The sequence below is a fragment of the Balaenoptera ricei genome, chromosome 3 (assembly GCF_028023285.1).
Source record: "Balaenoptera ricei isolate mBalRic1 chromosome 3, mBalRic1.hap2, whole genome shotgun sequence".
NCBI lineage: Eukaryota > Metazoa > Chordata > Mammalia > Artiodactyla > Balaenopteridae > Balaenoptera > Balaenoptera ricei.
In genome coordinates, this window is record NC_082641.1 from 151,163,682 (window position 1) to 151,184,654 (window position 20,973).

At 48.2% G+C, this 20,973-nt stretch overlaps 1 protein-coding gene and 1 non-coding gene across 3 annotated transcripts in view; both read right to left on the reverse strand.

Annotated features, from left to right (window-relative positions):
• Positions 1-20,973, reverse strand: part of SH3PXD2B (SH3 and PX domains 2B) — a 112,591-nt gene that overhangs the window by 66,427 nt on the left and 25,191 nt on the right. For both annotated transcript variants that reach the window (XM_059917680.1, XM_059917679.1), the window contains exons 2-3: positions 14,381-14,461; positions 616-691 (exon numbers count right to left, since the gene is read on the reverse strand). In XM_059917680.1, the coding sequence (XP_059773663.1) occupies positions 616-691; positions 14,381-14,461 (157 nt within the window). The remainder of the gene's footprint in view (positions 1-615; positions 692-14,380; positions 14,462-20,973) is intronic.
• On the reverse strand, positions 14,165-14,271 carry LOC132364172 (U6 spliceosomal RNA). The gene has a single exon (XR_009502728.1). It is a non-coding gene; the product is annotated as a U6 spliceosomal RNA (small nuclear RNA).

The window sequence follows — 20,973 nt, forward strand, 5'->3', positions numbered from 1 at the left end:
AGACCCTAAACAGAGAACCCAGCTGAGCCTGCCTGGACTTCCGACCAACAGAGCTGTGAGATAATAAATGGGTATCGTTTTAAGCTGCTAAATGGGTGGTAATTTGTTATGCACAACAGAAAACAAACACAGGGGGTGCGGTGGGGGGCTGGGATGAATTGGGAGACTGGGATTGACATATATACGCTAATATGTATAAAATAGATAACTAATAAGAACCTGCTGTGTAGCACAGGGAACTCCACTTTGTTGTACGGTAGAAACTAACACAACATTGTAAAACAACTATACCCCAATTAAAAAAAAAGAAAGAAAACAAATACAGTAGCCATTATAATAGATGCCACTCACTACACAAACTGTATGACCTTGAATTATTCTCATTTTAGAGATGGGAGAAACCGAGGTATCCCAGAAGTGAAGTGTCTTGCCTAAGGTCAAGCAGCTGGTAAATAGCATAGCATCTAACTCCAAAGCCCATATTCTTAGGCACTGATTTCAACAAATGACTGAGGTCTGGTCACTGGGACAATGCCTCAAGGAGGAGGAGGGGAGAGATCTGAGAGCTGTGTTGGGAGCCCAGAGGCCCCATCTGAGAGCATGTGTCTCACTTACCTGGAAGAAAGGGAATGATCCGCTGTTTGGGGTCCTTCTGTCCTCCTTCCATGGGAAATTTGTCCAACATCTGCATCTAAATGAGGAGAATAACAAAAAAATATGATAAATGCATCTCTGATGTTTTAAAGGAATTATGTGAACTGTGTGATTCGATATATAAAAGCTCACTTTGTTCAGCTTTTCAGAAACCCAAACTAATGGGGAAGCCAGTGTCAACTGGACCTAGGATATCCATGTAAACAATTCTCTAGGTCCACAGCTGCCAGACTAGTGAAGGCTCAGAGCTGGGAGGGACCATTCTCAGTTTCCCCGGGCGCTCCAGCCACAGGACCTGAAGCGTGAACAACACCCCCAGAGCCCCCAGAATTCCACAGATGGCAGGTCATCCTGTCTCCTAAGAACTGCCAGGCTGTGTTCAGGAACAAACTATGGAGACTCAATTAATCTGGTTAGGTCTATACCTGCGAGATCATGACTCGCCCCTGCCCCACTAAGAATTCCCCAGGCTGGCTCAGCTCCATGCCTGGCTGTGTCAGGCACATGGGGTGCAGCGATGAAAAGATTCAGTGTCTAGAGAGAGACTGACAAGTAAAATGGTCATTGCAGGGTGGTGTAGGAAGCACCTAGAGAGGTAGGTACAGGCTTGCTGTGGGGCTAGAGGAAGCACAGGGATGGGGCACCCAAAACGAAAACCTTTCATGTTTTCTGATAACATTAAATGCCTCTCTGACATTTGAAGGAATAAATGTGAAGTATCTGACTGGATATACAAAATCACCAGGATCTGCTACTTGTGGTCGGGGGAAGTGACATACCTCGGGTCTCATCCTGAGTTGGCCATAATGATACCAACTGCCAACATGGCTTTACAGATTAAAGCTGGGCTGTGTGGTCATTAATGCTGTCACCGGATTTCTGGTTCTTCTCCTGAGCGCTTGGTAGATTTGTACGTCCCCACCCCCTTGAAGTGGGAGACGTGGCCAATTAAATGTGAGCAGGAGAGACATGGCTCACTTTGGGGTGGAAGAGTTAGGAGTGGTGCTTGATTCACCACTCTTCATTTCCATCTGCCACGTGATGGCCATGCTCCAGAGTGTGGCTTCTCTGCCAGCAAGGGTCCAGAGCCCCCAACAACCTCTGATGGACATGTAGCCCGAGTGAGAAACCCTGTGTACAGTGAGGCTAGTTGTCATAGCAGCATATCGTAACCCATCCTGATTAGTATATGGGCCCAGGATTCAAGCAGACGAAAAGGGAGTCCTGAGCCTCCTGAAGTGACGGCTGAATGTGAGGGGCCTGCCCATCATTTTACCTCAAGGAGAAAGTCACCCTGGCACTCAAGATGTGTCCCTCTGGATGTGGAGAAAAGGGAACCCTTGTGCCCTGTTGGTGGGAATGTAAATTGATGCAGCCACCATGGAAAACAGTATGGAGGTTCCTCAAGAATCTAAAAATAGAACTACCATATGATCCAGCAATCCCACTCCTGGGTATATATTGAAGAAGATACATGCACCCCAACGTTCACAGCAGCACTATTTACAATAGCGAAGACATGGAAGCAATGCAAATGCCCATCAATAGACAACTGGATTAAGAAGCAATACAAATAAAAACAAATTCACGAGAGGAAAAAAAAAGAAGATGTGGGGTGTGTGTGCGTGTGTGTGTGTGTGTATACACATATACATATACACACACACACATACACACATACAATGGAATATTACTCAGCCATAAAGAATGAAATTCTGCCATCTGCAGCAGCATGGATGCACCTAGAGAATATTATGCTTAGTGAAATAAGTCAGAGAAAGACAAATACTATATGATATCACTTATATGTGGAATCTAAAAAATAATACAAATGAATGTTTATGCAAAACAGAAACAGACTCACAGACATAGAAAACAAACTTGTAGTTACCAAAGGCGAAAGGGAAGGGAGGAGGGACAAATTAGGGGTATAGGATTAACAGATAGTAACTACTGTGTATAAAATAGATAAGGAACAAGGATATACTGTACAGCACGGGGAATTATAGCCATTATCTTGCAATAACCTATAGTGGAGTATAATCTACAAAAATACTGAATCACTATGTTATACACCTAAAACTAACATAACATTGTAAATCAGCTATACTTCAATTAAAAAAAAAAATGTATCCCTCTGATAGCATAAAAGCAGCTTTGAATAGCTTGGAGAAATAAGCACAGCTATGGTGTAGGGGGAGGGAGGAGAGACCTGAAGTGGGAGAGAAGAGAAACAAGTTTACATGCCAAGCACAGGTTAGATTCTTTAGACACATCCTCTCACGAAATCTGCAGAATACCCCTTCAAGGTGGACATTATTATCCAGGGAACTGAAGTCCAGAGGAGTGAAGAAATCTGCAATGGGCCTGCAGCCAGCAAGGGGCAGGGCCAGAGACAGAAGCCCATGGCTTCTCTGCCATTGCGTCACTTGCCTCTGAGATGCTACGAAGGCAATTAGAAAGGATTGCTCCCCAGCGCTCAGGAAACAGGGCCATTTATCCAGGCTGGAGCTCCCTGCCTCCTTAGCACTGTTTTATGTGACACCCCTGCGTAGGAGGGTCAGACTCAGCTTAGCTGGCAACCCTAAAGGGCTGCCCATGAGGCTGTGGTTTTATTTGTGATTTCCAACTGGTCCCTATTCTGTGCTGTGCGGTGATGGGGAAATGCTTGGTTCACCATCATTCAGCAGCTGGTGAGGCCACAGTGGGCCTTGCTGGAAAGGGAGGCTTCCCTTTTTGAATCCAGGAGCTTTTCAATGCTGGCGCATAGTAGGCACTCAATAAAAATTGGCTAAACCAATGAATGCACCTGAGTGAAATTTGGGGGTGGAGGCAGCTTCAGATGTTTGCTGAGTACCTCCGATTAATAAGATTCACGTTACTAATATTAAATAATAATTAGTAACCACTACTAACTGGTTTGACTGTTTACAGTTAATCCTTCTCAGACATATGATTTTATCTGTCCTTCATAATAATCCTGTGAAAGCAATGAACAACCCCCATGTCACAGAGGGAGAAACTGGGGAGCAGGACACAATGAACTGCTTCAGGTCACACAGCTAAGTGGTAGTCCAGCCAGTTCAAGTATCTTAATCTAAACCCCATTCTTATCCCCTAAGATCACTCTCTTAGGCAGCTTCGGAGTGTCACATGAGCATGAAAAATCAGCCTGAGACCAGGTAAGTTTCACATTCCATGCACAGGCAAACAGCATGCTTCTTTTTTAACAGCAGGGTGATTAATCAATCTTAGCTGCAGCATCGTTTTAGAGATTTATAGGTTTGGCCTAACACTACCTTCTTTTTTCCTTCTCAATTTTATTTGTGAAGACAATGTTGGAACACCAATCAGGGGCACTATTTTTTTTTTAAAGGTATACCCCAGTCATCTGTCCACTGTACCCCGCTTATATGCGCTCTCCCGGGTTCCTGTTGAGCCCCTATCTGAATGTGCACACACCGGCTAAAGAAGCCCTGCCCAGCACTGTATTTCCCTGTGGTCTTCACAGCTCTGTCTTAGAGAGCTACTCTCTCACCCTGTGTCCTCACTTGCTTCTATCCAGATAAGCGGAGCTCAAAGAGCTGAAGTGTCTCCCCAAGTGTTATTAATTTGAGGCAGCAGACCTGGGTTTAATGTTGCAAACTCTAACCACAGACATTATCCCTGGGGACCAGACAGCCCTGGGGTTTAATCCTAATGATTCCTCATGCCAGCTGTGTGTCCTTGGTGAGAGACCTCGCCTGATGAGTCTGATTCACCACCTGCAGAACGACAGACACAGCCTGCCCGGCAGCGTGGTTGTGTAAATGAATGCTGTACGTGAACTGTATGTGGGGATGACCTGGGTGCTCAACAAGAAATGCCCCCTCCTTGCACTCTGCCCACAATGAATGTTATTCTGAGAATTATTTGGGAAAAATTTTCAGTATTTAATGAGACTGCGTGTGTGTTTTTGTGTTGAGTATACATAACATAAAATCGATCATTTCAACCATTTGAAGTGTACAATTTAGCGGCATTAAGTACATTGTTGTGCGACCATCACCACCCTCCATCTCCAGAACCTCTACATCATCCCACACTGAAACTCTATATCCATTAAACACTAACTCCCCATTCCTCTCCTCCAGCCCTTGGCAACCACCATCCTACTTTCTATCTCTATAAATCTGACTATTCTTGGCACTGCATATAAGTATTTGTCCTTTGTGTATGGCTTATTTCACTTAGAATAATGTCTTTAAGGTTCATCCGTTTCATAATACGTGCTGGAATTTCCTTCTTATTTATTTATTCATTCATTCACTCATTCATTTATTTATTTATGGCTGTGTTGGGTCTTCGTTTCTGTGCAAGGGCTTTCTGTAGTTGCGGTGAGCGGGGGCCACTCTTCATCGCGGTGCACGGGCCTCTCACTGTCGCGGCCTCTCTTGTTGCGGAGCACAGGCTCCAGACGCGCAGGCTCAGTAGTTGTGGCTCACGGGCCCAGTTGCTCCGCGGCATGTGGGATCTTCCCAGACCAAGGCTCGAACCCATGTCCCCTGCATTGGCAGGCAGATTCTCAACCACTGCGCCACCAGGGAAGCCCCTCCTTCCTTTTGAAGGCTGAATAATATTCCACAATGAGGCTGTGTTTTAAGGTTGGTAAAATTCCTCCGACTACCCAGTCTCCTCAGTGGCCAGAGCTGGGCCTTCCAATAGAACTTTCTACGATGATGGAGATATTCTATATCTGTGCTGTCCCTTATGGCAGCCACTAGCCCTGGACGGCTACTGAGCACTTGAAATGTGGCTCCTGTGACTGAGGAGCTGAAGTTTTAATTTTATTTAATTTTAATTAACTTAAATGTACATTTAAATAGCCTCACGTGACTAGCGGCACAGGGCTGGACTCATTCTCCTCTTTTAGCCATATCTAGCTTTATTTCATTTTATCATCCCGTCAATGGTAACTGCAATCTGTATGACTGCTATTCGCAAGGACAGGTGATCAGAGGCCTGAGAGCTATTTTGTTTTTGGTCTTAGCGTGTCTGGGTTCACAGGCCAAAAGCTGCTTCTATCCGAGGAACTGTCACACTTGGCAACCACAGGCTTTGAAACAGACATGGGTGGCATTCCAGACCCTCTTTAGGGACCCCCAGACCCGGGATGTCTGCAGCAGCAGGACCAGAGGCATGCCGGGCAAAGTCCAACTGCAGACGGTATCCTTGGAAACTGGAAAGTCCACACCCCTCCCCCCAGATAATAAAAGGAAGTTGGGCTGAGGGTGCAGAGGACTGAAAATTGAGGAGGAAAGTGAGTCAGTCTTGGGGGGTAGGAAGGGAGGGGGAGCCACGTCAAGCTGCCACATCACAAGGGGAACGAGAGAACACTCCATCAGCAGTTTTTAAGACACAGCTTGTGGTGGAGGGAGAGGAGACAGGCTGTCCAAGGAAAATACCGTGGAGGCTGGCGTGGAGGTCCACACGTGGTTCGTGTTAGCGGCAGGCTGGACTTGGAGAGGTTTCCTCCCTCACTGTGACAAAGGCCCCGCGTCCCAGAAGAGCAAGAGCAGGCAGTGCAGAAGGGCCGGGGTGACCATCGTGGGCAGCTGCAGACTGGCGGGGAGTCACGTGGTTCTCAGAGCAGGACACGACAACATACCTGGGCCTGCTCTACAGCACATGGTTGGCTGTCTTTGGGGACTCTGTCCCCTCGATGAGCTGCTTTGTCTAAATGTCGGCATGCCCCTGGACATGCCCCTTGGAGCCTGCCGCCCGCCCCTCCTTGTCCGTCCACTTCTTTCCTGCTTGCTGTCCCTCCCAGTCAGGGCAGCATGTTCTCAGCCCGACCCCCTTACTGGGCTGCCCGGTGGCCTGCCCCGCCCCCCTCACTGGTACGTGGTAGGCACTTGGGATATATTTATGCAAAGAATGAATGAATCAATGGATGAACAAATGAATGAAAAAGTGGTTAACTGCTTTGGTCAGCCATTGTCTAGGAGAGAAGAAATTATGTTCCAGGTGGCGGCAGCAGGACCTGCATTGGGCCTTAGACGCAATTGACCAACACACCTTGCCTCTTTCTGTTTTCCAAATAAAGAATTGCAGTTGGCCCCTCCATATCCTTGGGTTCCATATCTGCAGATTCAACCAATGGCAGATCAAAAATATTCGAGGGGGAGAAAACTTCCAGAAAGTTCCAAAGAAGCAAAACTTGATTCTGCCATGGCTGGCAACTAGTTACATAGAATTTACCTTGTCTTTACATAGCATTTATATCGTGTTAGGTATTATAAGTAATCTAGAGATGATTTAAAGTATACAGGAGGATGATATAAGCAAATACTACGCCATTTAACATGAGGGACTTGAGTGTCGTCAGATTTTGGTATCTGTTGGGCGGGGGGCATGAAGGGGGTGGTGCTGGAACCAATTCCCCCAGGGATACCAAGGGATGACTGTGCTGTGTGAAAAAAAGGCAGCTACCATATTTTCTCAGCTCTATACTATCAATATGGCAATGGCTTTTCAGATGGAAGGGAACAAATATTCCATTAAGCGTATAAAACATGTGGGAGGCACACCCCAATTTCAGAAGATAATGTCTGGGGAAAAGAGTGTGTCTCAGGGTCCAGCAAAGGCAGTATTTGGGTACAGATGGTTGGTGGAATCCTAGGCCAGGTGTTGACTAGGAGCTTGCTGGGATGTCTTCCCAGCTGGGCAAGGCCCGCCTAGGGAGCGAGAACTTCAGCCCCGCCCCTCCTATACCTGCTCCCAGAAAAGACGGGAGAATATACTCCCTTCCCCTTGGCTTCTGCGGTGGAGCCTGGGGGCTTCTGGGCAGACAGTCCCCAAAGCTCATTAAGTGCATCTGGGGCTACCAAACTCTCAGAAGGGGGACAGGCCAGTTCTATCTCAACAGAAACTGGAAACAAACGATGTTTGCTGTGTGACCTGGGACAGCCTCTCCTGTCTCCGGATCTCGGTTCCCTTCTCTGGGGAAAAACAAAGGCACAGATCAAGATGCCGCCTCCGGCTTCCCTTCAGCTCTGTGATGTGCTGCATTTGGGAAACGGATCCCCCGGAAAGCCCCCGTGCCTGGAAGCAGTCCCCTAAGCACGGAGTGTTCCTGCTTACAGGACACATGTCATTGGTGCTCCTCTCGAGAACTCCCTGCCGGGCAGGGTGACCCAGCTGGCTCTGTGCATCCCCCTCGCGCCACCCCCGCTGTCGGAATTCTGCAAGATGCCCAGCTCATGGTCCTGCTCTTTCACACTTCTGCACCTTTGCACACATGGTTTCCTCTGTGTGGGATACCCTCCCCCATCCTGTCAGTGGGGCAACTCCTTACTCATTATCAAGACCCTGCTCAGATGTCACCTCCTCCAGGAAGCAAGCCCTGCCTGAGTTCCCTGGCTGGCACAGAGGACACTCTTTGAACACTTGCAAACATTTCACTGTGCCCTCTGTGAGGGAAGCCCTGGCTCCAGGGATGACCATGACCCTCGGCCTGGGGGATGCAATGAACTAGCGGGAAAACTCAGAGGGCAAAGGTCACATGGCACAGGGTAAAGCGGACCCGTCACGCATCCGAGGCGTGTCTGTGCAGGGCTCGTGTTCAGCTCAGAGCAGTCCTCTGCAGGATAGACTATGCCTGCATCTCACAGGGAGGTGCCAAACGGGCCTTCAGAGGGCAGCTGTCTTCAGAGGACAGAACTCTTAAGAGTAGACAGATTCGAAGGCAATCCTGGACCTCCGGGAGGCAGGAGCACAGGCTTCAGACTCAACCACACCTGGGCCTGAGTCCAGCCGTGCTCCTTTTTAGGCACGTGACTCTGCCTCTCTGAGCTTCCCTTCCCCCATCTGTGACGTGGACACAACACTGACTTCATGCCTGTAAGTGAGGACTAAATGCGACAGCGTACAAATGGACGTCTAGTGCATTTTAGTAAACAGTCGCCGATATTGTTATGACGTCATTCAACCAGCCACATTTCCGCTAGGCGCTGCCCTCAGCTCTCCAGGCATTCCTGTCCCCGCCCAGTGCCCTGTTCGGAGGCCAGCTCCCTCTGTTACACTCTGATGGACTCTCCAGAGTGTGCCCAGATGAGGGCAGAAAGGGAGGTTCAGAGAGGCTGAGGGCCCTGCCCAAGGCCACACAGCCAGTCAGGCAGAGGGCTGGGACCTGACACCAGGTCTTCCCACTCCAAGCCCAGGGCTCTACTGCCTGCGCCCTCACGTGAGTGAGACACGTCGCCAGATGTTAACCAGTAGTGGTGGGCATGACTATCAGAGTCCAGCTTTCCTAAGACAAGGGAGTTGGGAAATCATATCAGAAGTTGATCTGTCAGAAAGGGGACCTTTTTGCTGGTGACTGTGAGTTTCTTTTCCCATGAAGGAGCCTGAGTCATGCTCCTTCCTTCTACCCCAGCGGCCTCTCTGCAGACTGTTTCCTCTGCCTGAGTGTCCTGCCCCCACCAGAGGGGACATTTACTTTTTTGTCATTTACAGGTTATTTTCCCTTCTTTGGTAGCACGTCTCTGATTTCCTCTGGGGAATCTTCTACTCCTCTATTAGTCAGCATGTATGTGATGCTGATTCTACTCCAGTTCCTGGGCTGGCCCTGACTGGCCTGGCCATTACCCAAGATGAACCAATGAGACTTGTGCTGAAACCGTTGGGGTGTTCTCTTTTTCCCTGAAGTCACTGAGCTGACCGCTGGATACAGCTGGCTGGGAGCTGTGGCTGCCACCATACCAGACAACACCCTGCCTGGACACAGAGGAGACCAAGAAGTGGAGAAAGGCAGGTCCTGGTTGACCCTGTGGCCCCTAGATCCAGCCATACCTGAAGCCAAGTACCCTTAGTCTTCTCAGTTCCATTTAGCTAATCAATGTAATTTTTGAATAATCCATATGGACTGGGTTTCTGTCATCTGCAACTAAAACACTTCTGACTAAAACAAGGTCTCATGGCCAGGAAGTGGCAGCATTTGGATAAAAGCCCAGGGTCTTAACCATTCTATTAAACTGGCATCACCGCCTGCTCTAATCTTCATGCCAGTTCCTAGCAGCAACTCACGCCTATCAATAATCCCAACAGCTGACATTAGCTCAGGGCTCGACAGCCCAGAAACTGCTCTCACACACATCATCACTTTTTTACAAAAAGAAATTGAGATCTACTTCACATACCATAAAATGCACCCTTTTAAAGTGTTCAATTCAGTGGGTTTTAGTATATTCCCAAGGTTGTGCAACCATGACCATTATCTAATTCCAGAACATTTTCATCACCCTAAAAAGACACCCAGTTCCCATTAACAGTCTCTCCTCCTTTCTCCCTCCCCCCAGCTCCTGGCAACCACTAATCTGCTTTCTGTCTCTATGGATTTGCCTCTTCCGGGCACACATCATCACTTTTAACTCCAAAGGAGCCTTGTGAAGTAGTCACTTGTAAGAGCAGCACTGCACAGCAGAGTGACCAAGACTGTGGCCCCTGGTGTTGCCTGCCCAGCTTCAAATCCGAGTTCTAATGCTCATCGGCTGTGTGACCTTGGGCAAATGACTAAACCTTTCTGAGCCTGGGTTTCTTCATCTGTATCATTTGATAAGCTTGACATGAGGATTAAATGAGTCACTACATCTTGATGCTGAGCAGGCAGTACCTCAGGAATGTCAGTTGTTTCCTTATCATCACCCCCATGCTACCGATGAAGAAATCACAATCAGGCACAGAGGGGTTAAGGGGTGTGCCCATGGCCACACAGAACAGGTGGCTGGGCCCCAAGTCTCCTGACTGAGTCGTCTGCTGTTTCCATTACGCCACACTGGCCGAGCTGTTCCTCCACGAAAGCTTGACCCTCCCCATACTCTGAGCCAAGTTACTTCTGCAAAAGCCAAGGCTACTCGCCAGACAGGGAGGGTGGGGAGGGGAGAATCATGAAATCATCCAACTTCAGGGTGTTGCAGTCCCACGCGGGCCGGCCTCCTTGCCTGGTCCCTGGGATCAGCCCCTTCTTCCAGCTTCCCTCTCTCAGGTGCAGGGCTGGGGGGCGGGGCAGGCCATTTCCAGGACAGCAGGACCCTCTGGAATTCCAGGACTCTCCCACTCCAGTTGCCCATCTGGGACTCTTTAAAGCTGGCTTAAGCCCTGTCTTTAGAAGACTTTGTTACAGGAGGGGAGTCTAAGGCAGCTATTTATGTTGCAGCAAACCTCCAATTCTTACTAATTATGCTGGGGTTGGAGGGAAGGAAACCTCGCTTTTAAGTTCTGGTAGAAATAAGAAAGTTGAGTTAGAACAGGAGAGTGGAGGGAATGCAGGCTTCAGACCAGGATGCCTTGTGATCCAACCCTGGCTCAAAAACGTTCCCAAACAATGTCACCTTGGGCAAATCCCATGTGAGCAGAGCGACAGCAGATGACAGCTAACGCTTACTGAGCAAGGCACACACAACTGACTGAACTGTCACGACAGATGTGAGCAAAGTGCTTTCATTCTTAATACAGTATGTGGATGGGGAAACTGAGGCTCAGAAACATACAGCGGTGACACTGAGCTGAGACCTGAAAAGACAAAGCTGAGATGTGAGTGAACCCCGGTTTGCCTAACCCCAGAAGTCAAGGTCTGAAGCCCTGGGCGAGGCTGGAATAGGGAACTCGGTAACACAGTCAAGATCCTCACACACTGCCTGGCCCACAGGCTGCCAAAGGGCAGCAGTGAACATTTCTATCCGTGCCCCCAGGGCCTCCTGCCCACCCTCTTCTCATTGAACCTCCTCCTCTAGATGACCCTGTCCCACCCGCCCCACCCCTCTGGCCACAGCTAGCAGGCTCGGGGGTTGGACTCTGGCCCAGGATGCTGACACTCAGATGCTCTCTCCCAGAGACTGGAGCCGAACCCACCAACTCCAGTGCCTCGACACAGGGAAGGGCACTTCGACTTGGGGACTGAAGGTGTTGTCTGGGGGATGCGGGCCAAAGGGCCAGCGGAAGAAGCTGGTCCAGAGGGGCTGGCGGAAAAAGGGAGTAGGTTCGATGGGAGAGCTTGTGGCCACGTGACACACGGCCCGGGAGCTGCCAGGCTTCCGGTGGGTCATTCTGTTGCTGGTTCCGGGCCCCTGTGAGGCCGGCTGTACTCCCGGCTCCGGTTTCCATCTGGTTTCTGCCTAAGCTAGCTGAGTGGGTGTCTGCTCTGCGGATGCCAATAATCCCTAGGCTAGCAATCACCCATGTCACTCATCTCTGCCCCCTCTGTTCCTTCTTGGAAGCATCAGGCAGGCAAGAGGCCTCTGAAAGCAAAAATATAGGTAGCACCGCCACCCGTGTAACATAGACCCTCGGTGCACGAAAAATCAGTCTAGCAACTTGCAAAATATTCACCCAACACCCACGCTCTAAAGACCTGCCGAAATGGATCTACGTAAATCACCCTTGCGCCTGGGCAAGAGGGTGTGGATCTCTGTCTTTCTCACGCAGGACCACGTTCGGAGGTGCTGGGCATTACTACTATCATCTTTCCTGCCTTTCCTCCAGGGTCAGCCCTTCCCCCGCCCATGCCCGTGTCTGCTCCTGCCAAGTCCCTTTTAGATGGTATCTTAACATCTTTACCATAGAGCCTCTTTGGGTATTGACACTTGGTACATGTTTGCTGTGGACCAGAAGAAAAATATCACTTGTATATGATACTGTTTGGTTTGTTGCATAGTGAACACAAAACATCACTTATGAGTTCATTGCATATTAAGTAATTAGGTAACTGGTGTCAACTGCTGTCCAGTATGCAATGACTCTTGGCAGTTTATAATGTAGATTGTTTGGTGATACTGGGGAAACAGGTTAGGAGCACATTATTATCTCCCCTCCCCCTTTTAAAATATTGGAACACAGGCTCTGAAAATTCTCTATTTGACATTTTTAGCAACAGATTAGGTCTGTTCAACCAAGGATGGCGGTGGTTAATGTCACCTCCAGAGAGAACATGGAAGGCAGAAAGACAGGCTGGTGCGTGGAGGACCCGGGCTGTCTCCTGATGTCCCCACAATGCCTTCTCTACATCTGATCACAGCTGTTCTCTCCAGGTCTCAGTCCCCACCCCCATGACTGAGAGGCAGAGCAGGAACCGGATAAGCCCACTGGCCATCACATTCCTCAACCATACTGACTGGCTTCGAGATGAGCCTATGAAACACAACACTGTGTTTGCTGGGACTTCTGCAAAGTGACCTTTCACTCTTTCCTGCTAAGTGTGAGCCCAGAGCATTTTGCAACCACGTGGGATCTGAGGATAAAGCCAACATCAGGGAACTGGGAATTCAGAACAAGAGGAAGAAGCTGGGTGAGAGGACACAGAGGAGAACCCTGTATCAAGCTGCACCTGAAGCCTGCCAGTTTCCTTCTCCCAGGACATTCTGTCACACCAGCCCCCTAAATCCCCCCCATCTACGTAGGCCAGTTTGAGCTGGGTTTCTGTCCCTTGCAATCAAAGGATCCTAACCGGTACACAGAGGGAAAGAAGACAGTCATCTCGATGAGGCCTTACGTTGGCCTGCGAGGTATGTGAGCCCCTCACCAAGTGGCAGGGAACACTCATGGATTCAGGCAGCCGGGCAAGTTCCCATCTCCTCCTGAGGTCTGTGTTTTCTAAAGAACTTTGTTCCATCATATCAGGCACTGTGACTTTTCATGACACACTTGCTTTGAGCTGCTGGCCTTTGGTGACGTCAGGATAATGCTGCTGACCCGTGGATTCGAGATCTTTTACCCGACGGGGGAGGGGCTCACGCAGAGCCGTCCACATAGGCTCCCTGTGAGACTGGTGGTGCTCAGGGGGGTCATAGGTCATTCCTTCGTTCGTTCGTTCATTCGTTCATTCATTCATTCACTCACCAAACATTGACTGGATACATACAGTGTCCTTGAACAAAACATGAAGGAAAGAGAGGCTAATGAAGATGTGGTTCCTGCCCGTGAGAGTCCTAGTTTAGAGGGGGACAGGCGGACAACTTCAATACAGAGTCAGGACAGAGGGATGCAGAGCTGTGGGGTGCAGAAGAGGTGGCCTTCGCTGGCCAGGGAATGAAGTCAGACCAGGCTTCCCAGAGGATGAGACAACGAGGGGGCTGGAGGGTGCAGGAGGTGCTCCAGGTGAGGAAGAGCTAATGCAAAGGCCTCAGAGGAGAGGAGAAGGCGAGCATGGTGCCCTCAGAGCACGGCAGGCATTTTAGGAGCTGAGCAAGGAGCCTGATGGGGAGGGGAGGCCAAGGTGAGGCAACAGACGTGGGTCTGTCTTGAGAGCAGAACAAGGCCACAAGGTCTGAACACACTCAACAACTGAACTCACCAGCAAACACGATTACACAAGTTCAAGATCTGCACTTCAAAGCCAACAGAAACGATCTCCAGATTAGCCTCCGTTCTAGAGCAGTCAACAGGAGCCTTTCTTTTATTTGGAAAATATTGAATATCAAAGCATAAAGCAATACAGCCCATTACTTATGTCCCCAAAGTGATGGACCCTTTTTTGAAAAATATAGAACGCTCCTCAAATTTGCGTGTCACCCCTGCACAGGGGCCAGGCTAATCTTCTCTACATCATTCCAATTTTAGTATATGTGCTGCTGAGGTAAGTGCATAGACATCATTTTAAACAAGAACACTGTGGCTCTGAAGTCAAAGTGGAAAGTAAGTCCAAATAAACTCTTTCCCACCTTGCAGCTCACCGGAGACCCCAAATCCTTACCTGGAGATCAAAGAATTTGCTGTAGCGCCGATAAATGGCCTCCGTGGAGCCGCTGGACCACGTGACACGGATGATGTAGACCTGCAGAGAGGGACGGAGACAGGCGTTAACACCAAGGGGGTCTTTCCATCTCCAGGACTCAAGACCAAAGCAGTTCAGAGTCAGAAAGACCTGGGTTTGATTCTCAGCTCTGCCCCTGACCAGCTGTATGACTTGGACGGGTTACTTGCTCTCTCTGAGCCCCAGCTTCCTCTTCAATAAAATGGGTCGAATAACCCCACCTCTGAGAGTTGTGCAAAGGATTACATGAACTCAAGTATAGGAAAGCATAAGCACCCTGCTCATCTCAGGAGATGCTGTTACTTTCACGATTTCTTACTCCCCACTCAATTCAGAGAGCCACGGGGCTGGCTATTTTGTCAGCATCATTCTTAAAACTTTGACTTGTCAGAAGTCACAGCAACCTGCGGCTCTTAGCTCTCTTGTATTTCTCATAAGCTAAGCCATCACGCCATTTTCTCCAGTTAGGGCCTGGGCTGAGTCATCTTTTCCCTCTGCATGACAGTTTCTCCATCTGTAAACTGGGTTAACAGCAACTGTTTCCGCTGCCTCCCAGGAGAGTGTGAGGATTCGATTAAGACGGAGGATGGAGAGCCACTTTATAAACCACAGGGCCATGTTTTCAATCTCTGTCACAAGTCACAGCACACACAGAAAACAATACATTGACAACAAATTCGGGCAAACCAAGGTGGCAGCAGGCGGTCACAGCATCTGGCTGGGGGCTCTGGTGGTCCTGGACACCACCTGGATCCTCAAGGGATAAGGGGTCAGCACATCCATTCCTGGCTTGCACAAATTATCTGTGGTTACAGGGTAATTTTGACACTTAAAACATACATATGTGAAAGCTGCCTGGAAACAGAGAAATGTTGTATAAACACGAGGGGCTAGGTGTCGTTAAAGAGGCCATGGGGGTACACAGGCAGGGCCCCTGCCTCTGTGAGTGGAGGGTGAGCTGGGGAGACAGCACGTGCATAAGTGAAGATAAGTAACATGTGCGCAGTGGACGTCTGTTATTTTTTGCCTGGTACTGGTTAACCTTTCTTTCAACCAGAGTGCCTTGACTTCTCTCCTGGAAGCCTCCTTCCCTACCTCAACACAGTCCCTTAGACACCAAGGTGGGTACCACTGTCCACAGCGATTGGTTGAGGAGTGAGCACATGACCCATGCCGGGCCAATCAGAGGCAGTAAGAATCAGCCCTGGGACTTCTGCTCTGACCCCTGAGAAAGATAAGCTCTCTTTCTTTGAGGTTGCTAGGCTGTTAGGATGCAACGTGGAGATGCCAGGGGGCCATCTCATCATCGCTTGGGAGGAGCCTGCCTGAGAATGAGGCCAGTATCAGTAGATTCCTGATGACACAGTCTGACCCTTAGGTCCAGCTTTGCCTGTAGCTCAATCTACTCCTTGTCTGTCCAGTTTCCTGAGCCAGTAAATCCTAGGCGACACCCACACTCTGGGATTATTTTTGAAGCCAGTTTAAGTTGGGTTTCTGACACATGTAATTTAGTCCTGACGGATGCAGGAAGGGGGGCGGGAGAGATCTCTGAAGCTTGAAGTCATCATGGTGTACCTTGAAGGACATGCAGATCTAGACAGCAGGAGAGGAAAGAAGAGACTGTTGATGGTGGGGGGTGATGGTGGAGCAAAGATGAGCTCAGGGAGTATGGGGGACCATGCCTAGCAGTGGTTTCCAAAGCGGTTTTAGACAAAGTCTCTTCCCAAATGAGTTCTCGCTAGGATACCTTCATTCAAAACAGGAAAAGGAGGAGCTATGGGGGGCCAGAGCCAGAGCCCATTGTGAACACCAGGGACTTATGGGAGAAGATTTTTCAGGTGAGAAGAGATGAAAAATGGAAAGACAAATCAAGACAAGATGGGAGGTGCCCTTGAATGCCCAGCTAAGGGGTTCACCAGGAACAACCACTCTAAATTCAACATCTATTTCATTTCAGCGAAGCAAGGCAGGAAGGAAGGCATTTGGACTTTAGACTCACACAATTTCCTAATCCCCAGGGCCTCAGTTTCCATCTGTAAAATGGGGTCATCGAGCCCATCTTACATAGAATTGTGATGATTATCGGAGGTAAAGCTCTCAGCTCCTTGCCTGGCAGACAGGAAAAGTTCAAGAAATCTTAGTACCCTTCACTCTGAGTCCCCAGTGCCTACCCGGCACCAGTTCAGAAAGACAGACTATTTCAACACCAGGGATTCAGGTATCCCGCCTCTCCCCCCTTGTTTGTGCCCACTAGTCCTGGGTACCTCATAGAGCCAAAAGAGAGGGCAGGGCATCCTTTGGGAGGCAGAGTCACCCTGAAAAAGTGATTTTACGACAAAAAGAGCTGTCTCCAAAGCCACCTGAATAGTCATTAGTCTTATTAAAAAGAAAACAGGGGAATCCCTGGTGGCGCAGTGGTTAAAAATCTGCCTGCCAATGCAGGGGACATGAGTTCGAGCCCTGGTCCAAGAAGATCCCACATGCCGTGGAGCAACTGAGCCCGTGCACCACAACTACTGAGCCCGTGTGCAACAACTACTGAAGCCCGTGCACCTAGAGCCCGTGCTCCGCAACAAGAGAAGCCACCGCAATGAGAAGCCCGCACACCACAACGAAGATCAGCCTCCACTTGCCGCAACTAGAGAAAAGCCCACGTGCAGCAACGAAGAAAAAGAAAGAAAGAGAGAGAGAAAGAAAGAAAACATCAATTCTGCTTAATCAAGACTCCAGCATGTCGATTTAGAATGGCTCCCATTCATTCATTCACTCTACAACACTTATTAAACACCTCTTGCGTACCAGGCCCTCTGCTAGGTGCTGGGTTACAATGAGGAGCAGGACAGTCTCGGACCCTGCCCTTGGAGAGTGGGAAGATGGGCAATAAACCAGCAGATGAGGAAATACGTATATAATTTAAGTTACAGTAAGTGCTAGGAAGGACCCCAAAGCCTGCTGTGGTAGTGCAAGTTGGGGATGGTGGCGGTGGGTGTCCTTGGGAGGGAAGGTCCCTCTGAGGAAGCAGACTTTGACCTGAGACCTGAAGGATGAGGAGCTGGCTTGGGGAAGAGCTGAGGAAAGTGTATTCCAGACAGAATGAAAAGTACAAATGAAGACACGAAGGCTGGAAAATGCTCGGAATGTTTGAGGAACCGGAAGGCCATTATGGCGGGACAGAGCTGTTAGGGAAGGGGATGTGGCCAGGAGAGGCAGCAGCTGCATCACGAGGGTCTTACAGGGCTTATAGGCCACGGTGAGGGATTTTTATTCTATTGAAGTTTTGAGGGGTGCAGGGGGCTGGGGAGGAGGCGTTAGACATAATTTAATGTATGTTTTAAAAAAATATCCATCTATATGCCTCTGGCTGCTGTGTAGAAAATGGTTTTGAAAAGGGGCAGGGAAACTAGCAAGGGGGCTTTTCCGTATCTGAAAGGGACCACGGAACTCAGCCAACCCAACGGCCCCACCTTCCAGATGGGTAAATGGAGTCCCAGAAAATACCTTACCAAAGGTCCCCATCCTGGGGGATGTATAAACAAAGTCTGTATGACTGTCTGCGAAGGACAAGGCCAATGTGGATTAAAAACAAGAAAAAAATAAAATAAAAGATCATCAAAGATTTTAAAACCAACCCAAAGCATACACCCATAAACAGAAAAAAAAAAAAATTCTGCTTACATAATTCATTCTTGATCTCGTTTACAATTTAAAAAAAATAAATTTATTTGTTTAGTTAGTTATATTTATTTATTTTTTTTTTTAGGTGTGTCACTCTATTTAGGTGTTCTTTCATTTCTGTCAGTAATATTTTGTGGTTTTCTTTTAATTTTTATAAAATTTTATTTATCCAGCATTTTAGAATTTTATTTATTTTTATATACAGCAGGTTCTTATTAGTTATCCATTTTATACATATTAGTATATATATGTCAATTCCAATCTCCCAATATTTATTTATTTATTTATTTTTGGCTGAGTTGGGTCTTTGTTGCTGCACGTGGGCTTTCTCTAGTTGCAGCAAGCGGGGGCTACTCTTTGTTGCGGTGCGTGGGCTTCTTGTTGCAGTGGCTTCTCTTGTTGTGGAGCACGGGCTCTAGGCGTGCTTCAGTAGTTGTGGCACACGTGCTCAGTAGCTGTGTCTCGCGGGCTCTAGAGCGCAGGCTCAGTAGTTGTGGCGCATGGGCTTAGTTGCTCTGTGGCATGTGGGATCTTCCTGGACCAGGGCTCGACCCCATGTCCCCTGCATTGGCAGGCAGATTCTTAACCATTGTGCCACCAAGGAAGCCCTTGTTTACAATTTTTAAAGTTCTGTCCCTACGGTACAAGAACTCTGTAGCAGATCTAATTGGTTTATTGGAATCAACCTCTGAACACAATGTCTGCATTTTTAGGCACAGATCTAACTTTTTGATGAGAATTGTCCCAATGCAGCGCTTTGGCCTTGCCCACGGTTTGGGGGCTGGTGAAAGAGCCCATGTACTGGGTTCTAATGCCAGCCCTGCTGTTGGGTGAAATTCACAAGGTACCAATCTCTCTGGCCACAGTGTCCTTCTCTCTAAAATGAGGACAACAATCTCCCCTGAGGACTTACTGCAATAACTAAGGTACACAGGGCTTTGCCCAATGCCTGGCACACATGAGCTGTGCAGTTTGTTTTTCCCTCATGGCAGGTATCCGGTATTCCTCCTTATCTGGTACCTCCTCTCTCCTTTTGGTAATAGCCCCTGATTTCCCTTGGAGGGTCACCTTTCTCCCTCCCCTAGTCTTTGTGATAGGGAGTATCATGTGTCCCAAGCCTGGCCAACCAGAATCTACCAGTCCCTGATCCCAACAGTGGTTCAGGGATGGGCACGTCCCCCAAGCCAGGCTGCTGAGACTCAGTTCTGGGACTTCTGAGGGCATGATCAGGAAAGAGACCCCTTTCCCCACTGCAGTGGCGAGCTGGGAGAACTCCACACCATGATTTAAGACGTAGAAAGCACAGAAGCAAGCAGAGCTCAGAGGGAGAGAAAAGTGGCATGTCCTGTGACACTGCTTGAACCCCTGCACCCGGCATCCCGGACATTCCACACACAGAAGCCCAAACCTTTTTTCTTATTTAAAGTCAGTATAAGTTAGTTTTTGTTACTTGCAACCAAAGCATTCCTAACACATCTGACTTTGGCTTTTGGATTATATCCCAAACCCAGTTAATACTCAGTGGCCTGGTGTTAAGGAATTAAAAGCAGACTTTTTCATAGCAGCATTAGTCACAATAGCCAAAAGGCAGAAACAACCCAAGCGCCCACTGATAGATGAATGGATAAGCAAAATGTGTAATATTACTCAGCCTTAAAAAAGGAAATTCTGACATATGCTACAACATGGATGAACCTTGAGGACATTATGCTAAGTGAAAAAGACCAGTCACAAAAAGACACATACTGTGTGATTCCACTTATACTAGGTAGTTATTAGAGTAGTCAAATTCATAGAGACAGAAAGTAGAATGGTGGTTGCCAGAGGCTGGGGAAAGGGGAATGGGGAGTTAGTGCTTAATGGGTTTGGGAAGATGAAAAGAGTTGTGGAGATGAATGGTGGTGATGGCTGCACAACAATGTGAATGTACTTAACGCTACTGAACTGTACACTTAAAAATGGTTGAAATGGTAAAATTTATGTTATATATATTTTATCACAGTTTAAATAAATAAGTAAATAAATAAATAAGCAGATTTCCTTCAGAGATTTACATAGTACATGTCATGCTCCCTGGAAATGACACTTATAACTTTCTCCCTGGTGTAGACCTCAAAACGTGTGCTACATATCTGAAGAAGAACTTATATCCAGAATATATTTAAAAACAAAAAACAAAAAACACAACTCAACAGTAAGGAAACAACCAACTCAATTACCTGATAGACAAAAGATCGGAATAGACACTTCATCAAAGAGGATATATGGGGACCTCCCCGGTGGCGCAGTGGTTAGGAATCCGCCTGCCAATGCAGGGGACACGGGTTCAAGCCCTGGTCTGGGAAGATCCCACATGCCGTGGAGCAACTAAGCCTGTGTGCCACAACTACTGAGCCTGCGCTCTAGAGCCCACGAGCCACAACTACCGAGCCCACGTGCCACAACCACTGAAGCCTGCGAACCTAGAGCCTGCACACTGCAACAAAGAGTAGCCCCCGCTTGCCACAACTAGAGAAACGCCGCGTGCAGCAACGAAGACCCAACGCAGTCAAAAATAAAATAAATAAATAAATTTATTTAAAGAAAAAAGAGGATATATGGATGGCAAATAAGTGCATGAGAAGATATTCAACATCATTAGCCATTAGAGAAAGGCAAATTAAAACCATGATGAAGGATCACCACGCATCCATTAGAATGGCTAAGATAAAAAAAAATACTGACAAAAACAAGCGCTGACAAAAATGTGGGACCACTGGAACTCTCAGACATTGCTGGTGGGAAAACAAGATGGCACAGCCACTCTGGAAAGATCCTTGATGGATGCTGAACCATGGGGTGAAAGGTTGTTGGAGAAA